This window comes from Callospermophilus lateralis, unplaced genomic scaffold (genome assembly GCF_048772815.1).
Source record: "Callospermophilus lateralis isolate mCalLat2 unplaced genomic scaffold, mCalLat2.hap1 Scaffold_84, whole genome shotgun sequence".
NCBI lineage: Eukaryota > Metazoa > Chordata > Mammalia > Rodentia > Sciuridae > Callospermophilus > Callospermophilus lateralis.
Window position 1 is genome coordinate 4,459,835 of NW_027516477.1, and position 27,023 is coordinate 4,486,857.

The 27,023-nt window shown below is 39.9% G+C and overlaps 1 protein-coding gene across 1 annotated transcript in view; it reads left to right on the forward strand.

Moving 5' to 3' along the window:
* Nucleotides 1–7,123: 7,123 nt before the first annotated feature.
* LOC143386821 (transmembrane protein 163a-like) overlaps nucleotides 7,124–27,023 on the forward strand; it is a 191,665-nt gene continuing 171,765 nt past the window's right edge. The window contains exons 1-2 of the mRNA XM_077108499.1: nucleotides 7,124–7,595; nucleotides 13,711–13,830. Of these exons, the coding sequence (XP_076964614.1) occupies nucleotides 7,124–7,595; nucleotides 13,711–13,830 (592 nt within the window). The remainder of the gene's footprint in view (nucleotides 7,596–13,710; nucleotides 13,831–27,023) is intronic.

Below are 27,023 nucleotides of genomic sequence, written 5' to 3' on the forward strand. Positions count from 1 at the left end.
CCAGTTGGAAAGATGGGGGTTGGAGGACATAGATTATGATGGCTTCTCCTAGCAACCTAAAATATTTAAGGGCCTTATTCTATAAATAATGTTGAATAGAAGAGCATCATCATTAGAGTAATTTCTTGGAGAGAGCACTATAACAGAAATCTTTAGAGTGTTGAAGAGAATTAGACTGGGGAACACAGACTAGCCAAGGGGACCTCTGCAACAATACCTATAACAGGTGTGTGGGGGTCTGCAACAGAGCAATGGGAACTTGACTAGAATCAAGGAGCAAGGGCTGTTATGGTGGTGAGATCAGCAGAGATTTGTGCTATAGTTTGGATATAAAATATCTTCCACAGGCTGATGTGTTTAAGTCTTGGTCTTGAGCCTCTTGTGCTGTTAGGAGGTGGTGCATAATGGGAGGAAGTTAGGCCACTCTGGGCACACTCTTGAAGGGGATATTGGGACCCCAGTCTTTTGTTATTTTTTCCCCACATCTCCTACCCCTCACTGACCCTATTACAGAGACTATCAAAAAAGAAACAAACCCTTCTACTCATGTCTTTCAGACCTTTGCCACTTAGAGGGTGGTTCAATACCCAGTAGCCCTAGTATCAACAGGAAGCTTGTTAGAACTGCAGAAAATTGGGCCCCAGCCAGACCTGAATTAAACTCTGCATTTTTACAATGATCGCCAGGTGATTCTTGTGCACATTCAAGCTGAGGAACCCTGCCCTCAAGCACTACTTTCTCATGGTTGGTTGTACATTGGAATCAGCTGGAAATCTTTCCTAAACACTTATGTCCGGGTCCCCAACCCCAGGGATTCTGATGCAATTTACCTGGGGAAGAGGGGGTTGGATATCAAGATTTTGAAAAGTATCCACATAGGGTGACTGTAGTCGTTTTTCTGAGATTGGGGGAGAGTCCCAAGACACTGAATCTTCAATGCCAAAAGAACATAGTTAGCTGAGAAGAATGAGTAATTTGTTCTATCCCTGATAATGGTAAGTTGTAGACAAAGTTGAAGCCTGCTGCTCCAGAGAGTACATGGCAAAGGATGACAATATATAATTCTACTATCCTGTTTATATTGCAAGTCCCTTAAGGGCAGAAATGGCATTTAAAAATTCTTTTGGGGCAAGGTTCAATGGGGCAGGTCTATAATCCTACCTATTCAGGAGGCCAAGGCAGGAAGATTGCAAGTTTGAGGCCAGCCTGAGCAATTCAGATGAGACACTGTCTAAAAATAAAAAATCAAAGGCTGGGAGATGTGACCTAGTGACAGAGCACCTCTGGGTTCAGTCCTCAGTACTGTAAAAAAATTCTTTTGACATGTCTTATAGTTGTCTCTTGGCAGTCTAGGGGGATTGATTCCAGGACCCCATTGTGGATACCAGAATCCAAGGATGTTCAAGTCTCTTATTTAAAATGGTATAGTATAGTATTTGCATATAACTCATACAATTCCTACTGTATGTTTCATCTTCTCTAGTTTATTCAGTGATACCCAATACAATGTGTGTTATTCAAATAGTTGTTATTCTGTGTTGTTCAGGGAATAATATCAAGAAAAAAAGTCTAATCATGTTCAGTCTAAATGTGATTTTTAAAATATGTATTTGTGCTTTGTGGTTGGTTGCAACACGGATGCAGAACACATGAATATTGAGGATGACTGTACAATATTTTCTTACCAAGTCTCTAAATAATGCTTATCACCAACATGGTGTTTCTCCAAATGTTCTGTATTCAGATCCTAGTTTACAATTTTTTTAATGGGAAAGGGAGTTTATAAATTTGACACTTATATCTGGAGGCAAAAGTACATAAACACACATCTCACTCTCCAGGAGATCTTAGAGTTCTCCCAATAAATGCTGTTGAAGTTGACTTTGTCAGCCAACTGAGACACTCTACTCCTAGATAGCTCCATGTACCCAGCTCAGCCCTGGAGCTCATGTCTGAATGGGGACACTAGCTCTCAGGTTTTGCTTGTGTTTCTTCAAGACTTGGAAGAGATGACTAATGTGTTTATATTCAGTTTCCCAAATCCCACACATATACAAAGTAAAAGTAAGTATACTTTAGTCTGAAATCTGATGTAGCAGTATTATGTGCAGAGGACACATGACAGACAACATACAATGCAATATTTAAAAGTAAGCCTCAAGATCAACTCCTGAGTTCATTACCAATGTTCTTTAATCTAGGCCTCAGTTTTCTTATCTTTAAAATGGGGATACTAAAGATACCATACCTGTTTTATAAGCTTGTGAGAACTAAGTGGATTCTTATGTACACTATCTTTAGAATACGCTTGAGTCTTAGCAGGTGGCTCCACCAGAGGTAACTGTGACTTTAATTCTCCTCCTGTCTACTTTGTTTTCTTTGACCTCTTGGTCTTTCTTCCTTTATTTTGTGCATCTCTGGGATTGGAGATTTGGGACATTACTGAAAATGAAAGAAGGAATAGTTGAGGACAAAAGATGACACAACTCAATTTATAATCTTTCAATACTCAGGTTTTCTGTTCACATGCTTTTACCCATATATGACTTTCTAAAATGTCCTGATAGAAGCCCACAATTTTGAGAATTTAAGATTTCATGAAATTAACAAAATTGTGAAAATCTTATATACACAAAAAATAAGACCTAATAAAAGTCGGTGGAACTGGTTTGAAATTATGAATTCTTGACTGACAAGTTTAATTCTTGTAATAGTCCATCTTTATTACTAATGATGATGAATATTTTACTCCCCACAATCATATTAAAGTTTGTAAGCAGTTTGTCCTTCATTGTGTCTCTTCTGCAATAAGCAAAGTTCAAGGTTATAATGTCTATCACATTCTAAAGTCGACCTAGCATCTTCCCACATTTTAATTTTTTTTTTACTTATTAAAAGCACACTTAATTTTCTCAGAATTGTTTTAGATTCTTGTTAAATTGAGAAGACACTACAGATTTTAGTATTTACCACATCAGGTTTTTCCTATTAATAGTATCTTCTATTAATGTATATTTATTACAATCAATGAACCACACTTGATAAATTATTGATAACTCAAACCCATGCTTTATTCAGTGTTCCTTAATTTTTACCTAAGGTCTTTTTCCTGTTCCAGGATATTATTCAGAATGCCATATTACTTTTACTTTTTGTGTCTCTTTAGAATCTTCTTCCTGTAATGATCATCTCTCTTTTTATAATAATTCCTTTGGATTATCCACTATTGTGATTATGAAATGAATTCACGGATAATATTCACACTCAATTTAAAACTCAATGTAATGATCTAAATTATAACAGAGGAGGAATAAAAGGCTATACATAATTAATGTGCATTTTGCTTTTATTTTAAATGTTCACTCAAAAGTTATAAAGAAGTAGTTAGGTATTTGTACCTACTTATAACTTTAGAAAGATGACAAAACTCTGCAATATTATTGACACTTTCCTTCATTTTTAACATTTTGCAACAAGAACTGAATAAACGTATTTAGATACACATGGAATTACTAGGCAGTTATGCATGTGACAGGCACAGATGTGTTGGTTACTGTCGCAGATGTCATGAATGGAAGTAGCTTCAGTGTCTTGATTTTCTTAAGTGGAAAACAGTACCATCTTTTGTAGACTTTTATAGTAGATGTATTTCCAGAAAATTCTGTGTATATTCAAAAGGTAAGAACATTTTTCACATTTATGTGTAAAATAGAGTTAAAGTCCTAATGCAATCTGAAATGCATTTTAACCAGAACCTAAAGGTTCAATGTGACATATGAAGGCCACATGGTTTGTACATAATGGTCTTACATTCTGGGCCACCTTCCACTAAATGCCAGTGGTCCCCTCCTCCTATCATTGTCATAACCAATGAAAGCACCTGCAGTTTTCCAAAATGTCCCCTAGGGGGTGGTACTGCTGTGGATTGTGGTGCTAGACAGTTTAACAGGAAGTGTTGGTTTCTTTGTGAAAAGAGTTCAGCAGTTGCTGAGTGCCAGAGACAAGGCACACAAAAAACACTTACCAAGGTGCCTGGTACTTTGTATGTTTTCCAAGAATGTAGTTAATTTCTTCCAGTTAATCAGTAGGGTTGTTTGGGAGAACATAGTATCCTTGGCATCCAGGTAGATGTGTGTGAGTGGGGAATGCAGATCAGACAAGTTCTGCCATCCCTGACTCACACATGAAATAAGCAATGAATTATTAATCACTTACATTTGGAAAAGGGAGCTCCCAGGAGTGAGCCAGAGTCAAAGAAATCTTTCTGGAGAGGACAATAGTAGCTTATTGAATCAGGGCAACTGGAACATTAAGGAAATATACTTTTACCCCATGAATAAAAAATATAGCTCCTAGACCCTTACTTCTCAAAATGTGTTTTTCAGACCAGTAGCACTGGCAGCACCTTGGGGTTGTTAGAAATCTCAAAATCTCAGCCTCTATCTCAGTCACACTGATTCAGACTCAGCATTTTAGCAAGAATCCCAAGTGTTCATAGGAGCAGAAAGGGTGTGGTATGTTTCCCCGTCCAACATAAGGGTCAAGACTGACACCCCTATAACAAAAGACAGGTTAATAGGAGAAAAACACAACAAATTTATTTAATCAACATTTTATGTGACACAGGAGCCTTCAGAAATATAAACCCCAAAGCCTAGGGGAACTGTTGATTTTTATGCTTAGATTTAATGATGAATGGACAGCCGTGTTTGAATGTAATTGGACAAAAGGGCATGAGCTAATGGTAATCGACTGGGGAAACCCAGCAAGAGCTTTCTGTTTGCATTTTTCTTGGCTTCTCTCCATGTTATTCCTTCCTCCTGGGTACAGAGCAGGACTCCTTCTGGAATAGGGTTTTATGAACTATCAGACAAGGTAGGTCAGGGAATTTATATTTGGTAGCTCCTACCCAGAAGGGCTGAAAAGTTAGAATAACATTTCTAGGTTTTATAGCTTTAAATATTTTTTAGTTGTTGATGGAACATTATTTTGTTTATTTTATTTTATATGCAGTGCTGAGAATTGAACCCAGTGCCTACACATGCTAGGGAAGTGCTTTACCACTGAGCCACAACTCCAGCCTTGTGACTGGTTTTGAAAGATTGGAGAACTGTTCCAGTTTCTCTGAACCACCTTGGGGGAAGAGGAATTCTATTTTCTCTGGACTGCCTAGGGGAGAGGGACAGGGAAGGAAAGCAGGAGAAAGTAGGGGAGAAGTTCAGAAAGATCTTATTTCTAAATGTTTTTTCTTCAGTTCAAAGTACTAAGCATGCAAAGACTTTGGGGTATTGTATTCTGAGATCCAACATGTGCATCTGTAAATTCAAGTTTGAGGTTCACTGGACTATAATGAGGAACCAGAAGAATGAACAATAATACTGTTTCATTTTTTGTGAGAGCCTGCTGTAGACCTGGTGTGTGTGTGTGTGTGTGTGTGTGTGTGTGTGTGTGTGTGTGAATGCAGAAGAGCTACAGGGTCCACACTGTGGAGAGTAGTTAAGTAGTGAGAATGACAGTAGTAGTAGTTCCAGAATAATCTACACCAGAATGTGAGTGTGTGTGTGTGTGTGTGTGTGTGTGTGTGTATGTGTTTCAAAGATTTCTGACTAGACTTCATCTGCTGAACTAGAATTTCCAAGAGTCAGGAAGAAATGGGTATTTAAATAAACAAACGATAAACTCACAAACACATGAAGGCTGGGGATGTAGCAGTGGTAAAGCCTGTGCTTAGCATGCTGAAGGGATGTTGAATCCTGGTTCCATCCTCCAACAAAAGAAAAAAACAGACGTCTGTCAGAATGGGGAGAGGAGCTTTACAAAATACTCATGTCAAGATTTCAGCCCAGATCTTTCACATCAATATGATATCAAATATGATATCAGAATCTCTAGCAGTTGTGGAGGCCTGGACATTTTTGTTTAGTCTCCAAGCGTTTCTTTGAAAGACATTGACTACATGACCAAAGGGAACCTCTATAAAACTCCTCTCAATAATTTATATAAAGAAATAAAATCAAGTGTGTGTGTGTGTGTGTGTGTGTGTGTGAGAGAGAGAGAGAGAGAGAGAGACAGAGAGAGAGAGACAGAGAGAGAGAGAGAGAAAGAGAGAGAAGTGTGTCTGCAAATATATCTGAAGGATTGTCTACTTCAGAGGACAGAACAAGGATTAGTGGGTAGAAATTTTTAATGTTTTAAAGTCAAACAATCATAGCGTTTTCCTTTTTCTTTTGGGGCAAGAGGGACATTTGAAATGACCTAGATCAACTCTTAGTTTGTAGTTGAAGAAATTAGTGGTCAAAAGATAAAGGAAATCAAAATCAACTCCTATCTGATACTGATTAACAACAATAAAATGAGACTCTCCTCATTTCTGTGATTTTTCCACTTCATCACAAAGGCATTTAAATTCCACCCTGATTTCGATCACAAGTAAAGCTGAAATGAGAAAGGAAACCGGTTACTCTTAAAAAAAAAAAAAAAAAAAAAAAAAAAAAAAAAACAGGGCACATTCCTTTAAAAGAGGAATTCGCAATTTAGAGTACTCAGATTAAATTTGGAAACTGATATCAACCTAAAGATGAAATCTAGACTCTAGAGCTTGGATGTTGATACCATTAAATGCAAGCTCAATCTGTTCAGCCGCCGGCTCTCCTCTGCGCCTCTCCGGTCTCCAAGAGAGCAGGTGTCCGCGGGGCGTGGACTAGACTATGGCTTTGCTGGGGAGACCAGTGCGACCGCGCAGGGGTACCAGCTCCGGGTGATAGGAGGTGGAAAACAGGGATGGGACTGGGGCAGGCTGGAGAGACTTTTAGGAGGATTTTCAGAGGGAGAAATGAGCTGGTGAGGGAACAGGTTGAGAAAGACAGAGTGACAGGTCGCAGTGGGGAAGCAGTGGGGTCCAAGTGTTTTCTACAGCGCTGTTGGTCCATCAGACTCTCTCCACCTCTTGGCTAAGTTGGTGCTCGAGAGAAACTGAGAGGGGGAGTTAAAAGCAGGAGACAAACAGGCTTTCGGGCAGGTGAACCCCGTTTTCTCGGGATGGATGGCGAGTGTGGTGGCCCAGGCAGGCAGGAACCCGGTTCGTCTCCGAAGCCTGTAAGGCTCCAGAAAAGAAAGATGCCAAATGTGGGGCGCTGCTCATTCTCCTGTCCCCGAGCTGCAGCTGGCTTTGCGGACGGCAGAGGAATTGGGTCTGAAGGGTCCTTTTGGGTACCAATCCGTCGCACGGGAGGGTCGCATCCCCTGTAACGACCTCGCTAAGTACTACCCAAGCGGCCTGCCTCTTCCAAAGATACCAGTAGCCCCTCTATCTTCCGCTCTTCTGACCAGAACCGGTCCCTTGCTTTGTGCACCGACCTCCGTGCACCAGCTCAGGCGCAGCGCCTTGGGGCGGGTCCCAGTCACCCACGCCTGCCCCCAGGAGCGGAGCGCAGCGGCGACAGCGTGGCCCCAGCCTCCGCCGCCGGTCGCGCTAGCCCCGCCGCTTGCGGACCTGCCCCCCATTCCCGCCCCCGTGCACCTCCACTCCGTGGTCCCTGCCCTCCCTTCCTCTCCACGCGGTCTGTCTGTCCGTCTCTCCGCCCACCAGAGCCGCGGTGCGTCGCATTTCTGACGCTAGTCTCTGCCTCGGTAGCGGCTCCTTTTTGCAACCCTGAGAAGCCGGCTGCAGGCCCACCCCGCCTGGGCGAGCTCCCTTCTCTCAGCCAACCCCAGCCCCTCCGACGCCCGCTGGAAAAGTTTGCTGTAGCCGGTTTCTTTCTCTCATTTTTTTTTTTTCTTTTTGCCTTCGTCGTTGAGCGCTCCCGGGGGACTGCAGGGCCCGCTTATCTCGGAGGGACCTGGGTTCCTTACGTCCCCTTTCCAGATCCTTATCCTGCCCCCGCCGGCTACCCGGGAAAACTTCCTCCTGAGGATTTGGCCTCGAGGTGTTTTCTCGGTGACCCCCGGGACTAGGGAAGCGAATCTCGGCCAGGACTGCCGTTGGACTCCGGCGCCCTCACCGGGACCCCGGTTTCCCTAGTCAGCCCTGCTGTGTGGAGAGGGGGCAGAGGGTTGAGATATTTGCAGGGGTTTGGGTCACTAACCTCATCTGAATGGAAGCCATCGAAGCTAATTTCCGCAGAGCGCCTTTCCAGCCCTTTCAGAATCCTTCCCAGGACACTGGCCTTACACTCCGCAAACACTCTGAGAGGCCGAACTCTACCTCTGACCTACAACCAATGTCCTTTTTGAGTTGCCCGCATGGAACGCCAGGACTCTCCTGTTCATTCCCGCGTTTCTTTCGTCTTCCTCCATCCCTTTTTCATTTCCTTCGACTTGGATTCCTTGCGGAGAATGTCCAGCTCTTGGCTGCATTTACACCTTTTCTGTTTCTTGCTGCTTTCAAATTGGACCCCTTGAAAAGAATCAACGGTTAAACCGCAGTGGCCAAAATCGGATTCTTGCAGCCAGGTCCTCCATGGGGAGCCAGCGCTTTGCACCTCCACCCCCTTTTCTTGGAAGCTTTATTTTGTCGGCTCTGGAGGGTTTATATATTTTAGTCTTAGCAGGTTTCTGTCCTATTCTTAGTATCTCCTGTACATTTTTATTCCGTTTTGTGTTGGGATGCACGATCTTTCTCCGTTAGAAATTCTAAACTATAGCATGTGAAATAGTGAAATGGAAACAGTGATTTCCGTGGAATCCCTAGAAATGCTCTGCAGGAACTGGAGCTGCTCCGGTTGCAATGAGTTCAGCACCTAGATTGTGGTCTCTCCCCCTCTTCTCACAGAACTAGATATCCTTTGAGACCTGACGACTGGTGAATTACCAGCACCCTGCAAAACTTAACATTTTACCACAGGGTGTGTTAAATTACCTTTGCCCCTCTGTAATTAATAGTGTAGGATTATTTTTTTTTATTTTGAAGAAACACAAAAATCTATGTTGAGCTTAATTTTGTAGCAAGGTGGGTCATCTGTAAGAAATGGCCTGTTTCTGCCCACCAGGCCTGTTTCTCCCCACCCCACAAAATTATGGTGGAGGGAGTGCTAGGGTGAGTTAATATTTAGCATAATTTTGCAGCACATGCTCAAGTGTAAAAAGCCTTTCTGAATTTATTCTCAAGGTTATTTGACAGTGGTCAACTGAATTTTATTTTCTATTATATTGTAGCCTGAAAGCATGCACTGTTCATAAACTATCACTGTGTGACAGCATTAGATATCACACACAGCCTCTCTGTTAGAATGAATCCTGTCCCCCCAAGAACCCAGTGTCGTGTGCCATTGAGAGCTAACTGAAAGTCAATGTGACATTCTTTTGTTTGACACACTCCCGACAGCAAAGAGTTAATGATAAGTGAGTCATTTCAGATATATAAATCAGAAGGTTACCTGGGGAGGATTATTGTGATATTTTGTATTTGTGTTACTTTTTTTCATGTGGGGTTTCATCTTTCCAATATCAATTTTTGTTATCCCTTGGGAATGGTTCCAGTGCTGCTACTTTTTCCTAATGGTGAGAGGATTGGAAAGAAGAAGTCTGGGCAGTTGGTAGCTTTGCAGCTCTCAGCCCTGCCAGGTTGGCTTTCTTCTGGGCCTACATACCTGTAGAATCTGAGGGGATGAATACTCTTGATGTGTACCTATATTTGGTATTCTCTTTTATCCTAACATTCTTCTGAGCTATTTGGACCCTGTTGGGGACCACTTCACACTGAAATAAAAGCATTGCTTTATAATCTCTGTGTTGGAATTTTGAAGACATTTTGCCTTTAGAAGTGACATGGGCTAGTTCCTAGACACCTTGCCATCTCAGAATGTCAGTACTGTAGTGCCATTTGGTTGAGCTTGTGGTTGAGAGAGCAAGAGCTCTGTGGTTTAAGACCTCAAAGGAATTAAATACACACACACAAAAAATAGGCCAAGTTTGTTTAAAACATTTCTACCTCCCACTTTGAATGCTCAGTTTTCTCTCCATTAGTGTTTTCCCATCATTCCGTCCCAAACTTTAGGGTGTGGTTTAACCAAAGAGTAATATATTTTATTATTTCTCATTAGTTTCCTATTTAATAAAAATTCCCCTTCCTGCAGATAATTAAAGTTTGATAGACTCTTAGAAGAAAGCAATGGGAACTAATTGATACTAGTATGGCTTAAACCTCCCACTTATATTTGTATCCACCTCGGCAAAGAAATTGGTTCTTCATTAATAAAGACCTATGCTTAGCATGAAGAGAACACCAAATTCCAAATATGTGAAATTTAAATGGAGTTAGAAATTCTGATGTGGAGGCCAAGCATGAGTAGGGAGAATCCAGCCCTGCTTGCTCTGCTGGCCCATTCTGCCTTTCCACACTAGCCTTCTTCTACCTCTGAAGACCTCTGAAGCACAGCTTCCTGAGCACTTTAGGAATTCTCACCACATCTTTGTAACTTGTGAGTGCATATGCATCCAACATGGTGTCCAGGAACCTGAGTGGACTATTCACTTATGAGCCAGGTTGTTAAGTTTTCATGTTCCACTTCTCTTTGAGTAGTACAAAGTTTTCCATTTTTGGTTTTGGCTACATTTTTAAAGGGAAAAATAAGCTTGAAATAAAGAAAACTTGGCCAGAAATGGGGGAAGTCTTTCCTCTTTTGGTTAGTGTTCCCATTGCAATTACTTCAATTAAAAATTTTTAAAAGGGGCTGGGTATGTGACTCAAGTGGTAGCACGCTTGCCTGGCATGCGTGGGGACCGGGTTCGATTCTCAGCACCACATACAAACAAAGATGTTGTGTCCACCAAAAACTAAAAAAATAAATAAATAAATATTAAAATTCTCTCTCTCTCTCTCTCTCTCTCTCTCTCTTTAAAAAAATCTATGAAGTAGTTAATGCAAATGTAAATTAGTATGATTGAACCATTCCACCATGTATACAATAAATATATATAATCTTTAATTTTTTTTTTAAATCTTGTGGGGAACGCACACCAAGAATCAGATCTCGGGAGGGACCTCCAGACCTACTGATAAGAACACCCAACTGCCACCTTGGCAGGCAGTTCAGCCCATATCACTGTCATCTGAAATTCCTTTCAGGGGAGCACTGGTGGGTGAGGTATTTGGATGGGTCCATATGTGTGGTCCAATTAGGTATATTATTGAGTCCAACTTGCTTTGGAAGAAAAAAAATGTTATATGGCAGAATGGAAAACTCAGATCATGATTGTGCCTCTTGTAAAACTAAATTTGCTTTGAAAAGAAACCTTGTTTTTGCCCCCAGTGGATCAGCATCTTGAAATCATTCCTGTCCATATACCTACCAAATGACCTGCTTATTTCAGTCAATACTTAAACATTATAGCTTTACTTCTCCTGAAAATCAATTGGCTTGGAGGAGAGGAAGATTTTTCCATCATTCGAGAAAAGGAAAAAAAATTATTGGGGTATGTGGGATTTGCTTATTTTAGGTTATGACTTCACCTGGAGACCAGGGTGTTTATAGTTAACAATTAGAATTGGGTGTTTTTCCAGTAGCTAAGGAAGAAGAGACAAAGGGATATGCTGTCTTTTCATTTGTAATCACCTATACCTAGGGTGGAATTTGACAAGAGTGAAGGTTTGTCTTTTTCCCATCCAAGTGCATTTGTAAAGGAGGTTTTGGGGAGACTTTTACAGTGAGATGATGGCAATGGTGCCTATACTTGCCATTTGTATTCTCATCTCTCTTTTGATCATACATAAGCCCACAGGTTTCAATCATTTAAACATCCTCTGGGCTGTCATAAAGCAGCCTTTTCGACACTGCCCCTTGCTTTGCTGAGTGTTGATACTTGGGTCTGGGAAATAAATGAAACAGAAAAGAAGTGTTAGCAGGGTCCTTGGTATAATTTTTGAACAGGATGTGGTTTTGGGCAATATTTGGGCTCAGAAAAATGATACCCCAAATATGGCACTTTGGCATGCTGAGTCCTCTGAAGGACCTTTAGAAGCAAAATGTCTTCTGACCATCTTCTGCCCTTCTTCCTCCTGTTTCCCCTTCTCTTCCAAGGCAAAATTATTTTTTTTCCCCAAGGCAGGTCACAGAAACTAGATTCCTCTTCCCTAAACTCAGCCATAACACCAAGCAGTATTATTCTAATTTCTGCCTGCCACCTTTCCGTGTCACACACCACCTTTCTGCATCACAGCTGATCATAACCGAAATTCAATGTGGCCACAAGATGTACCTTGTCTTATGATAGCAGATCATATGACCTTCATTCCAGAAGGGGTCCTGCCCCACACCCAAGAGGAAGAAATGCCATGGAGAGATACCAAGAAGAATCTGGACAGTCCTTGCTGAGTTCCATACTTGGTTTACTACCATTAGCTCATATTATTTTGTGTAATCACATTTTTTTATGGTTGTTTTTCACCCAATCTAAGCATGAAAATACTAGCTTTCCCCCAATCCTTGAGTCTTCATTTCTGCAGGCTCCTATGTCATTTAGAACTCTGAATAAATACATTTGTTATGCATTTTTTCCCCGTTAACCTGTCTTCTTGTTGGCAAGTAGGCCATGCCCTTTATCATAGGTAAGGTAAAGTCTCACACCCTTCCTGTCCCCATAGCAGCTAAAGGCTTCATGTGATGGTTGGTCAGACATAAGAGGCGATGTGTGGGACTGATATATCTCACACTGTGATATTTTACAAATAGGCCTGAGCTTTGGCTACCAATTCCTTCATTATTTGGAACTGGTGTGATAAGGCTGCTCAATCTCTAAAAGGAATATTGTGGGTTATTTAGCCAAGAATGGCTTAAACAAGCTTGTGCTTGGGTAGAACACATGACTGAAAATTTGATTGTTTGTGTAACTAAGAGATGCCACTTATGACTTATTTCAAAGGAGAACAAAGAAATATAAATCAGGATCACACTGAGGATGTTTTAATCTTTGAACCAAGGCAGGTGAAGCTTGGGCACTGCCTGGGATTTGTCACAGATGTCTGTTGTCAAGGACTCTCAATGTGCAAAACAGGAGACAAAAATAAAATCTGTCTTACACATGTCCTACCTAAGAAGTTCCCTCCTTAATTTAAGTGGAACAGTTTTACTCCACTTAAACATTCTGAGAATTTTTGATGTGTTTTTGGTCCAAAGGAAGGAGGACAAAAAATGTGACATGTAATTTGGGTTGATGTTGGTTGTAGTTAAAGAAAAACAAATTGGGTATTTCTTTCTGTTAATTGTCAGAAGGTGTGGTGAGGGCTTTTGTAGTACAGGATTCTTTGCTTTGGGTAAAACCAGTCCTCCAGATGGGATTGTGCTGTTGGGTCAGGGCAAATCAGTACCCACAGGCCCAGGAGCCTGAATGATTGAATGTTGTACTGTTTTTCTGATGGAAGGACCTGGTTGGATGGAGCAGCATCTGCTTGAGAGACATGAGTTGATGCAGGGCAAGGAAATGATCTGGTGTGATATCAGGGAGTGGTAGGGGTCTGTGGAGTTTTTCTAAAAAGGACAGCTGCTATCACCTTGCAGAAAATACATGCCTCATATTGCAAATGCCTGTGATTTCTCAAGAGATGCCAGAATGCTTGATTTTTTTATGTGAAATCTCCTAATTGTGAAAACACAGTGTGGGCCAAACAAAACACATCTTGGCCCATGGGCTGTCAGTTTGCAATCTTTGGATAAGAAATTGTAGCTCTGGCTGTGGGTTTCTTAATAAGGAATCCTTTCTCCTTGTTTTTGTCAGGCTTACTAGAAAGCAGCACCCGGCTGAAACCTCATGAAGCTCAGAACTACAGAAAGAAGGCATTGTGGGTATCCTGGTTCTCCATTATTGTCACACTGGTCCTTGCAGTAGCTGCCTTCAGTGAGTATCAGGAGTCTGCTGATCAATACATGCTGGTGTTGCCTGTCTCTAACCCTGTGGGATGTAGTTTTTCTTTTACTTGACTGTTATTGATGAGTAAATTTTTTTTAGATGTTTGGATCGTCAGGGTACTTATAAATTAGTAAAATGGCTTCTCTTCTCTGCAGAGGGAAGAGGAATTATGACAAAGAAATGGAAAGCAAAGCTGAGAACCTTGGCTTTCATCAGTATGCTGGTTTGTGGAAGTAGATTCTGGCTGCCAGCTGAAGAGTGAAAATATATATTCTCTTGGTGGATGCCTTTAGCTTGGACTGACATGTGACAAATATATATCCTTGAGCTTTTGAGTCTGATGCAACAAGATGAGTGCAATATAGCAATGAGCCCTCTCTCTGCCCCCACCAATTATATCTTGCATAAAATTTGGAATAAGATCATATTACATTTTAATGAAAGAAAAAAATAGGAGGGTCTTCTCTCAAGTTTTCAGTGGCCACAGAAATATAATCCTTTATTAAAATCAAGGAAAACTATGAAAATGGAACAATTTCTGCCTACAGATAATCTCATTTGGGGACTAGGAAGCCCTGTGGTATGTGTATTCTCAATCAACATTTGCAGCCTATGAAAATGTGCATGTGCTATTTGTTCTTATTAATCATGCAATGATTCACAAACCCAAGTAGTGACAGCTACCGCTCAACCTTAGTAGAATCCATGCTTTCTGTTTTGTATTTTTTTTAATGATGGGGAGAAGAAGTATGTATTTTGTACATTTTATGATAAATTTATTACCTAATAAGATCTGTATTCCAAGTGATCAGCATCATACAAGTTGTCTCAGAGTAGGAGAAAAAAATAATTGTGTACATCAGAAACTATAGCTCTGTGTGTGTTGTTTAAAATTCTATTCTGTCAGATTGGATCTGCTGTTGAAAGGGATTGGCTCCCAAGAGGAAATATTAGAATTTGACCAAATGCTCCCTGCAAAACTAGACATATATTACTTGAAACAATTTATATTTAAAACATTGTATCTTGGCTCTAGAAAAGCCAAACATTTAGAAGCAGAGGGTAGTGCATTTCAGGAAATATCAGTGAGCCAGAAATTTAATCAAGAGGAATTCTGATTCCTGAAAACAGCCACTCTTTCCTCTTCCCTCCCTTTAAATAAAAATACTGAAACAAGAATAACAAGCCCATTGATGTCCCTGGAGGGTAATTTGGTTGTGGTGGCTGGTAGGGAGCTCTGGATCAGACACCATAATTTACATATGTAAAGGAAGAGGAATGGAATGAAGGGAGGTGATTTACAGATGAAATAATAGTTACTCAGACTTGTGCATGTGCCCAGTAGAGCTGTTATTACTTTTGTGGGTGTTTGAATGAAGACCTGAGTGTGAAGAAATCAAAAGCAAGTCTTTCCTTGGGGAGAATATTGTTATATTTGATATACTTAAATCTCACAATAGAGAAAAATTATGAGGAAATTTTGTTTTCACTTGTTATACTTGATCAGTTGTGTTATCTTAAAAATGTTGGTCCATTTCCTTTAGGAAAAAAACTTGCATAGTGCCTACAGAGTTAGGATGTTGCTTTGGGCAAAGAGTTTCCTTTTCCTTTTCTTTTAAACTGGATATCACCCCTTTGGTACAGCAAGTATTTAAATCTCTAACTTCTTGCCTAGAACATATGGGCATTGGTATATAATGTCATGAGCTGTGTTATTTTCTATAGTACATTTAAGTTGTCTTCAACTTCTGGTTTAGTTAAACCAAAAAATTAAGAAGATAAAGTTTTCCCCCACTTGCATTACAGAGTAGCTTCTCTGAGTGTGTGTATATGTGTGTGTGTGTGTGTGTGTGTGTGTGTGTGTGTGTATGATCTCTATGTTGTTAGAGTTGTTAGTTTCATTCTAGATTCCTAAATGTATTTGTAATGTGAAATGTTTAAAATAATTTACTTGTTGATCATTTTTTTTTTGTAATCCTCTTCATAGTTTAGAATGGAAAGAAAATAAATAGGGATTAAGCAATGTAACTGACTTTTGAAGTTATATTTGAGTCAGTGTCTAAAGAAAAATTCTACATTTCAGAAGTGACAATAATATCTATATTTTTTAAGTGTCCCAGAGAGCCCCCCAATCTTTTATTTTCCAAGGGAATGGTTGACAGAGAGGTAAATGAAATGGAAAACTGGCTTGGTGAATCCCTGTCCTATCCAGTAAAATTATCAGGTTGAAACAAATAGCATTAATAAGAGAATTACTACAGGTTACTGTAGGTGATGCTTCAGTGTGTCAGAAATGTCTTTGGAGTGTGTGCTACTGTGGATGCACATACATGTGTGTATGTCATGTGTGTGTGTTTGTGTGTGGCTGGTTGGGAGTGTTAATCATGATGAAGAGAAGTGGGTAGTATTTATGTTCATGGCTTCTTTCTACTGTTGGATGATAAAAAGTTGGGGGCATGCCCAGTGTCTATCTTTGCGTGGAATCTATAGTCCAGATTGTTAAATAAATGAATTGAGAGAGATATTAAAAAATCTTTTTTAAAGACTTGTTTGGAAGGAAAATATTTCTTGGAAAATGATAAACTGTACCTAAATGTACATTTAGGTGCCAGGCTTAGGTCTCAGTTACAGTTTTTGAAGACATTCAGGTCATCCTGTGGAAATTATCTTGCTCAGGACAGTGTCTGGCAACCGCATCTACTCGGATCAGTGGGAATTGTTATCTTACCTACTGGATTGCCACTTTCTATTTATTTGTAAATGTTTTTAGTATGCTGTGTTTCCTCAAAAGAATAATTACTAAAAGACCTATTGCTAGTTAATTTGTGATAAATTATTTGAAAAATTAGGAGGACTTTCAAAGTTTGTGACTTGAAAGTGCATTGAATGATATGTGAACTATTTTTGATAAGCCTGGGTAATACAGTGATTTTGGCCTGTTTGAATGCTGATATAAAACCAGATGGTAATGCATCTTGGAATATTTCAGACAGGGCCTAGTTTGGTTTTAAAATTGATTCTGCTTATAATTGGCAGGCAGCATGGAAAATGGCAATCCTGTTATGAACAACTGTGGAAAATATCTGTTTTAATAATGAGGCTAGAGAGAGAACAGAAGTTCAGTTTCAAAACTCAGGGTTTTGACATTATTGATGTCTTTATTAGAATGATTGAGGAAAATATATTCTGATTCAATTTTTGAGGTTTGAGTACAAGTTAATTTTTAGGCACTCAGAGCTTGTTCTGTGGGAAATGAAGATATATTTGAAATATTCTCAGGGGAATGCTTTTCTAAAATACATAGCTCCATTAAAGAAAAGCACTCTAGACCAAAATCATCTCAGAAAAAAACCCACTCAAAAATTGAGTGCATCAGTGGATTTAAGAATTTGAAAAAAAATCTTTGAAAGGTGTGATTTTCTTTTTATATGTGGGGATATAAATAATTTATTCAATTTTAGTATAAATTCTTAACCTTTAAAAATGATAGAATAATGTTCATTTATTCTAAAATGTGAGGCCAAGAGTTGATATGTGGATAAAATGAAATTACATGACTTGTTCATACATGCAGCAAAAAATGCCTGGCAACTTTCGAAAGGGTTCTTTCACCTGGCAGACACATTGTCAGGTAGAAAAAAGCCCAAGACCTCCCGGGGTCTTTCTGAGACCCCAAGTGTAACATCTGAATATAGTTATAGTGGACTTAAAGGTTCAACCTGACCTGGCCCTCTCTTTTGGGGAACCTTTACTTCTTGTCAGGACTGCAGCCCATGTCCTTTGATACAGCTCTGCATCTCCAGGGTCTCACATCATGAATTCCTCCTTAAAGAGGCCTCCCCATCCATGTGGCCTCAGGCCTCGGAGTGATTTTCATCTATTACACTGCCTGTTTTCTTCCTCACAGTTCTTCCCTTTCTGTTCTTTCCTCCATTTGGTAATGAAGTTTGTGAAGCCCCCTGATCTATTATGCCTGAGAGCTTCTACCTCTGAAATGCTGCCATGAACCAAAGACTTAAGTCTGCAGCATACATTCTGCTTGTAGAATGATCCTTTGTGTTGTTTGCTGGTCTCATATTTACTGTTTATTTTAAAAAGCAGTGTATACGTGTGATAAAAACCTCACAAGACCATGAATACTTGGTGCTCATCTCTGTTTCTCAGTTCCTGCTCCCCACAGACAACCTTTCTCATCAGTGCCCTATGGGGTCTGCAAGACATTTTCTGTAAACACAGAAGTCCAGGTGTGGTTCCTATATATACATTCCAGTTTTTCCTACTGTTAGATATAGTATCCTTTTTTAAAAAATCTTTTTTAGTTGCACATGTACACAATACCTTTATTTTGTTCATTTGTTTTTATGTGGTGCTGAGGATTGAACCCAGTGCATCACATGTGCAAAGTGAGTGTTCTACCATTGGGCTGCCATTCTAGTCCTAGATGTAGTATCTTATCTTTTCTGGTCTTTTAAACAGCCTGGGCTTCTTCACAAGTGACTGCTTTTGCTGTTTTGTATGAAGTGTAATGGAAGTTAAAAATCTTCAGGAATAACCTCCCCATGAATGTCGGCCTGCTGCTGCTGATCCGGGTGATGAGGGAGCGGGTTGGGGGATGTGGCCAGGAAGTTGTGAACCACATCCTGGTGATGTTTAGTGGGATAACTTGCTCCCTGTAAGTGTGTTCTTCGAATGATAACTAAGGAGGCGGTTTCTGAGAGGTGGAAACAAGAGGGAGGACCAGGCAGAAATGAGGTTTGAGAACCTCACCATGAAAATTTTCTGCACTTCTGGGTTCCTTCTTTGTACCCTTGTGTTCAAGTCATCAAAGATCCTGTGCTGGCCACCCTCTGTGCTGCTAGCTACTGACAGCACATCATGAAATGAGGAGCGGTGTTGTTGTTGTTGTTGTTGTTATGGTGCTGGGGATTGAAGCAGTTGTTTTGGTCTGGCCCTTTGCTTCCTGTGAGGCCCATCATTATCTTGCCTGCTTCTTCCTCGTTGGACTCATCTCCTCCCATCCCCCCAACTTATGGCTACTCCAGCTCACACATGCATCTTGTGGTCCCCAAATATACACTCTGCTCTTTGCCCTTTTATTCATGCCTTCTCTTTCCTTGGTCTCAGACATCTTTGCCTCCTGACTCCCACCCTCATTTTCTAGGCAAATTTTACTTATTTCTCAAAATTAAGATGAAAGATCACCTCTTCCTAGAAGCCCCCTTTCCCTTATAGCCCCACAGACACCATAGATTAGACACTCAATGCACAATACTTGGATTGTCTCAATATTGCTTTCTGTACTAATATACACTCCTCAGTGCTGGGGCCTCTGCTTTCTGTCAGTGTTCTCAGTCCTAACACAGTTGGCCTGCAGATATTGCCCAGAATGGAGTCAATTTTGATGAATTCCTCAGCTACCCTGGGTGCATCAGTTTGAGGATTGATGTTTGCAAATAGAGGTGGCATTCAAAGGAATAGCAGCTTTCTCAGGTGAGTAGAAGCAAAGATGGAAACTGCAAGATGGAATTTTCAACTTTGTAAATGGCTATGTTGCAGGAACTCCTTCTCTCTCCTTTCTGCTCCCTACTGGCTCCCTGGTGTTTCCCTCTCCTTTCACTGCCACTTGGACTGAAAGATCCAGGCTTCCATTAACAGGGTCTCACCTGCCTGCCTTTGTTGGAGGCACATCTTCCCTAGTCTCCAAGCTCACAAAGAGCTGCTGTATCCAGCCAGGAGTGGAGGCGTGGTCTCAGCAGCTGCCTGCCTGTTCTGCCTCCTTTCTTGTTGCATTCTGCACACAGCATATAATTAAAAATGTGACCAGGGCACATTAGCAGGAGGGTGTCCTTGCCTCACAGCCATGGTGGGGGCATAGGGGAGTTGGGTGACAAACCTGGCTAGATTCCACGTGAGGCATACTGCCTTTTTGTTTGGGTCCAAAAGGGTGGAGGCTTCTTGGGAGATCTGTGAGGTCTTTCCCTTTTGCCTCTCAGTCTCTTTCCAATCATATTTATGAGCCAGTTGAATGAGAAGGGGTTTTCTGGTCTGCTCCTGTGCTAAACTGTGATTTGATCCTCTGGTTACTGCCTTTGTAAGGTGAATGTCTGTAGGAGGCCCTCCTGGACAGGAGATGACTTTGCTGGGTCCTGTGCCATGTTCTGAGATATAGGAGCACTGAGATTTGGAAGGAGCAGATGAAGTCAGAGGGAAGGAGAGAACCTTCTTTCATTCCAATAAAATAAGCTGTTTCTCATTTCCACCTTTCTCCATGCCTGACACCCATCCCTCCTTCCAGCGGGGGAACATATTCATCCAATCATTAGTGATTACCTCTGCCTGTCTGTGAAGAACACTCTTCTTGTGTGACATCCACACAGGATGTCAAGAATTTGAACAGTCTGTCCCCTTGAAGAATTTGGGTCTAAGTGGGCAGGTGATGACCAGGCAGCAGGGTAGGACAATAAATCCAGACCTCCTACATTGGTTGTACGGGAGTGCTCAGGAGAGGGCATCACTGATCTTGTACAGATTGTCTGCCACCCCCAGCAGCTACCCAACCTTCCAAAGGATAGAAAGTGAATTAATGCTATCTGTGTAGAAGCTAAGGCTGACCTGGGGTGGAAAGAGTGGGGAAAGATTGCTGGTCTCAGTAAGAGGAGCTTGGGTTATGATGTCCATACGGCTGTTTTAGTGTGCCCAGGCGGCAGCAACAAAGTACCACAAATTCAGTGACTTAAACAACAGAAATTACTTTCTCATAATTCTGGAGGCCTGAAGTTGGAGATCAAGGTGTCTGTGGGGTTGTTTCCTTTTGAGACTCTTTGCGTGACTCATAGCTGTTTGTCCTCTCTCCATGTCTTCACACCATCTTCCCTGTGTGTCTGTGCCCTAATTTCTTCCTTCTCTAGAGGCACCAGTCATGTTGGATTAGGGCCCACTGTCATGACTTCATTTTAAATTATTCACCTCCTTAAAGACCCTGTCTCCAAATACAGACAACATTCTGCAGTACCGGAGTTTAGAGTTTCAGCTTATGAATTTGGGGGAAGATAAGTTTTAGCCCATAGCAATATCCTTGCCCAGCACCAGGCAGTTGGAGGAAGCTAAAATCCCAGAGTAAAGTAAATTCCTTAAAAAAAAACAAAAAACATTATTTGAGGACATTAGAAACTAAGTCAAGGGCCTTCCACTGAAATTTGTTTTATTTTTTTTTCTAAAGGCAACAAGGAATTTGTAAACAGATTTAAATTTAATAAATTTAAACTCAATAAATTCCTAAAAAAAAAAAACATCACTTTCAATGAAAGGGCAGACTGAAATAATCACATGCACCAGCCCGGGAGGACAATGAGGAAGCTCTCTGTTTAATAGCTCTGCATGAGGTGCGGATGGGGTGGGGGTATGGGACTTTTCACTAGAATTCATAACCATGAGGAAGAACTCATATAAATTTATGGTTGGAATTTTATAAGGTGGATTCCTTGGGAAATAAACCTGGAGACTCTGAGATGTACTGGAGGAGGTTTATTGGGGGTGGGTTCTAAGGGCTGAGAGGAACTCTTATAAGCTTGGGGGCTGGGGCTGTAGCTCAGGGGTAGAGTGCTTGCCTAGCATGTGAGAGGCACTGAGTTTGATTCTCAGCACCTCATGAAAACAAACAAATAAAATAAACGTATTATAACCATCTACAACTTTTTTAAAAAGTAAAAAAGAATAACCCTGGGAAGGGAGCCGGGAGCAGGAGGACAGAGGGAAGAGTTGAACTGCAATGCCATTGCCTTGGAGCTCATCCTGTAGGGACTTGCAAGCTGGGATGCTCCTCTGGAGATGTCCATAGATGCCGGGAGACCAGACTGGTCCTAGGTATAGGCTGCTCCAGGGACACGTATAACCTTGGGAGGCAACTTCCTTTAGCAGAGGACTGTTCCACATTCCAAGAGAGGGATGCAGTTGTCACAGAACTCACTCCGTGCAGCTGAGGGAATGAGTGCCTACACCTTGAAGAAGGGTCAGGGAGACATGTCAAGGCATTCACTCCAGGTTTTTTTCCCTTAAAGATCCCCCTGGAACCCCAGAGCTGGGAATGGAACCCAACATCTCACTCATGCTAGGCAAGTGCTCTACCCAAGCACATTCTAGGCTTATACACTCTATTTTACCTGGAAACCCATAATGCTATCTCAGTTAATGTTGTTGAGCTATTAACATGGATGTGGTCCTAGTTTGTAAATACAACTGGAGCATGTGAAAGAAGCAGGTGCAGAACACTGACCAAAGGCCTGCAGGTGTTCCACAGATGTAACCACACCAAAGATAAGCTCACAAGCCAATATTAGAGAGTTCCCAGGAAAAGGGTCTCCCATGATTGACAGCCATATAAACAGCATGATAAGAAATGAATTCCAGATGAGAGAATTGTCTGACAAAATCTGAAAATAAGTATGTTTAATATGATAGACAATTAAAAGGAATTAAGCATACTAAAGAAGACTGAACAGAGCAATTGGAAAATAATCAATGTATTTTTGATATTTTTATTGAGGTTTAACCTGGATGTAGTCACAAAAAAAATTAAGAACTATAACAATCTCCATTCTTTCTCCTGTTTCCCTCTAGTCCTTTTACTAGAAACCACTTTACTTATGTAGTTAATTCTTTGTTTACTTGTATGTGTACAATAACAGGCTACTAATGCTAATTCTTGATTCTTTTTTTAAGGTTAAACAATATTTGTTGGCTTCCTAAGATGAAAGAAGGTGATTTATTCTTATATTCTCCTGGACCCACACAATCACACTAATTTAATGAAGTTATTTTCATGCAAAATAACTATTTTTTTTCATTATTATGACTCCTACTCATTGAGCCATCAGTGGAGCATGATTACTTCTTTCTTGCACAGTTTTTTTTTTTTTTTACTCTGGATTTAATATGTTTATTCCTGTGTTTACTTTTCTGTGTATTTATTTCTTGTTAAGCTCTACTTCTTATTTTCTGTTCTAATCTCAACTTCTCTGAGATACTTACAGATGCACAGATAATTCCACTTGTTTCTTCTTGCAGAATGATCATTTGGATCCATTTGAGTACTGCTGATCCATTCTGGTTGCCCTTTCTACTGCACAGCTGTATCCTTGCATTTCTCTTTACTATGTTTTTTGAGGATTTACCTTTATTTTTCTTTCTTGTTGGGCTGCCGTTTTTCTGGATATCAGGTTTTTCTCTTCGGTTCGCTCTTGATGGTGGAGGGGGGTACATATTTTCTCTTAGCTCCCTAGGAACAGGCCCATGGGAAATGTAACTTTCAAGCTGTGCAAGGCCTGAAATGTCTTTAAAAATCCTGACATTTGATTAATGGCTGGATAAAAAATTCTTGGGGAGGAAATAATAGTCCTTACGAGGTCTGAAGGTTTTACTCTATTTTCCTATAATTTCTAGTGTTGCTGTCTAAGTCCTAAACTATTCTGAATCCTAATCCTTTTCCTGGGCCTTGCTGTGCTGGCGATCTCTTTTCCAGAGGTACCCCTAGGTTCTGTTTTTTCTTCCTATGAAATTTCCTCAACTCCTCCTGTTTTTCTATTGAGTTTTTAATTTTCACCATCGAGTTTTGTTTTTTCTTCTAATTGCATGAGTGTGCTCATTTAAAAAATTGTACATCTCTTAATATATGGATTTTTAAAATAGATCCTTTCTTATATTCTGGAAATTTTTTGATTTTTTAAAGAAACTTTTCTATTTCTTGCACTGTCTTCCTCTAAGATTTAGTTCTTGTTAGAAGATGAATCCTGTGAGTGGTGATCTTAGATATCTGCTTATATTAAGAATGGGTTGCTGGGTGTGGTCGAGCATTCCTGTAATTCTAGTGACTCAGGAAGCTGAGAAAGGAGGACCATGAGTTCAAAACCAGCCTCAGCAACTTAGCAAGGCACTTAAGAAAAAAAAAAAGGGGGCGGATGGAGAAGTGGCTCAGTGGTTAAGTACCCCTGGGTTCAATCTTGGGTATTGCCCCCACAAAAAAAGAGCAATTAAAATGCTGATGGGAGCTATGAGCTGTGGTTGGTGTCTACTGTAGGATGATGTAGCTGGTCTCTTTTGTTGGTAAATTCCATTTTGGTGCATCTAGGCCCTAATCTTGCATTTTTTCTCTAAGTGTCTGATAGGGGAATTGTGGCTGAGTGGGTATTGTCCTTCTGTGGAGAGTTGGGGAGGGAATCTGGAAAACTGCAAAAAATTTTGGATTTTTAAAATTAGAGCATTTTAATTGTACATTGTATTTGGGTTCTTTTTGACAAAATGTAAGGAATTTGATTATGATCTCCATTCCCCCTCACTTTTCCTCCCCTTCTCCCCCCCCTTTTTTTTCCCCTCATCTACTCTATTGATCTTCCTTTCACTCTTTCTTTATTTTCAATTAGTACATGAAGGTGAAATTCCCCTTGGTACATTTATATATGTTTGTAACTTAATTTTGTTAAATTTATTCCATAATTTTCCCTTTCTTCCTCCTTCCCCCTTGTTCTACTCCACTGATCTTCCTTATATATGTATGATATCTGATTCCCCCGCACTGCTTTCTTTCTGTTATTTTGCTCTTGCTTCATAGGAGAGAAAACATTCGACCCTTGATTTTCTGATTCTGTCTTATTTCACTTAGCATGATCTTCACCATTTCCATCCATTTACTTTCAAATGCTGTTATTTCACTTTTCTTATATCTGAATAAAAGTAGCATGTGCACACACACACATACATATAACATTTTCTTGAGCCATTCATCTATTGATGAGCATCTGAGTAGATAGCATAATTTTACTATTGTGAATTGTGCTGCTATAAAAGAGAAATGGATATATCTCTATAGTATGCTGATTTTAGTTCCTTTGGATGAATACCAAGGAGTGTTATAGCTGGGTCCTATGGTTGTATCATTCTTAGTTTTTTTGAAGTATCTCTATACTGCTTTCCAGATGGTTGTACAACTTTGCAAACCTACCAACAGTGTATGAGTGTACCTTTTCCCCCATAACCTCCCCAGCATTTATTATTATTCATGTTCTTGATCATTGCCATTCTTGCTGTAGTGAGGTAAAATCTTAGTGTAGTTTTGATTGATTTTCATTTTCCTGATTGTTAGAGATGTTAAACATTTTTTCATGAATTTGTTGGTCCTTTGCACTTCTTCTTTTGAAAAATTTCTGTTTGGGCTGAGGTTGTAGCTCAGTGGTAGAATGCTCATCTAGCATGTGTGAGGCCCTGGGTTCGATCCTCAGCACCACATAAAAAAAAATAAACAAAATTAAGGTATTGTGTACAACTAAAAAAATAAATATTAAAATTTAAAAAAAAATTCAGTTTAGTTTTTTTGCCCATTTATTGGTTCAGTTACTTGTTTTTTTGGGTGTAAAGATTTTTGAGTTTCTTTTTTCTGTATATTAATCTCCTGTAGGAAGATTAGCTAGCAAAGATTTTTTTTTCCCATTCTGTAGGCTCTCTCTTTACTCTCTTAATCCTTTCATTTGCTTTTCTAAAGCTTTTTAATTTGATGGCATTCCATTTATTGATTTTTGGTTTTACTTTTTTTGAGTTTTAGGGGTCTTGTTAAGGAAGTCAGTGCCAGCACCAATATGATGGAGACTTGACCTTATGTTTTCTTCTTTCAGTTGCAAGGTTTCTGGTCTAATTCCTAAGATTTTGATCCATTGTGATTTGACTTTTGTGTAGGGTGAGAGATAGGGATCTAGCTTCAGCTTCATTCTTCTACATAGGGGTATTCAGGTTTGGAAAATTTTTGTTTTAAAATAGACTTTGAACACTCTCCTCTTCTCATTATTTTATTGTCTTACCAATTCCCCCCCTTTTCTGGGTGTCCTAAGGTATAAATGGGGTGCCTTTTTGCTTTCACACTGCTTTGTTAGGCATTTGCTTTCTGGAGTCTGTTAAATCAATTCCCACTTGCCCATATGTTTCTAGCTTCTAAAAATTGTTTTTGTTGCCTCATTCATTTTTTTCCTAATGGGTTTTTCTTCTTAAAAAATTCCTGGTCTCCTAGTTTAGTGGGATGTTTAGAAGAAACAAAAGTAAATGTGAGGAACCACCCTGTCATATTTTTCTGGAAGTGTCAGAGAACAGTTTGTAGTGAAAAATATGCTAAGCTAACCAGAAACCAGAAGTAGCTAGTGAACCAAAATATAGAATGTATGACAAAGTGGTTCATGTCTCTCATGTTTAGTTGGAGACATGGAAGACAGGATAAGTTCCATTGTGAACAATTAAGAATTCCAAAAGCAGAAAGAGAGGAAACAGAAAATAGTCAATGTTTTAGAGGTGTCTAAAACTGTTTGGGAGCTGATGGGAGAGATTGAGGACATATGATTCAAACCATGGCAGAGAAAAAAGAATTAGAGCACTTACCTTATTCAGTAGATGACAAAAGTGAAGTAAATGACACAGAAAAAAAGTATATACTCTGCAAAATAAAATGTAGGAACCAAACCAACATTTCTTCAGTTACAGAAAGTATAAATGTGTTTCATAAACCAGGTAAAAGTTAGAGAAGGGGATTTGGGGGTGTAGCTCAGTGGTAGAGTGCTTGCCTAGCATGCATGAGATCCTGGATTTGAAGCCTTGGGGTTCAAGTCCCAGCAGTTTCAAAAAATAAAAATTAAATTAAATTAAATTAAAAAGTCTGAAACAGATACTAGTAAAAAGTTTTTGTAGCTATATACAATCAAGAAAACAAAACCACATGAAGACCAAAAGCATTATTAGGCATAAAGAGTGGTACTATAGAAATAAAAGGTTCATTTTACTGAGAATATAAAACACTTGTCAATATCAAATAACAAACCTCAAAGCACCCAATCAAAAATGGATGGAATTTTTTGTAGAAATTGACAGATCATAATTTTAATGGTAGACTTTTATAGATCCCCTTCTGCTAGTTGATAGAAAGAACCAAAAATTTAGTGAAGACATGAAAGATTTGACTTATGTACTTCAGTATTTTTCAATATTTTTGACTGCTCTCCATAGTAAGAAATGCATATGTGACCTAGAAAATGTATTATGTGTATACATACTGTATGTTATCATAACTAAGACACTTTTGATTATGATATGACATTATTTCTTGGTGCCACTAGGAAACAAAAATACTGTCATTAAATGATATCATGCTGTTC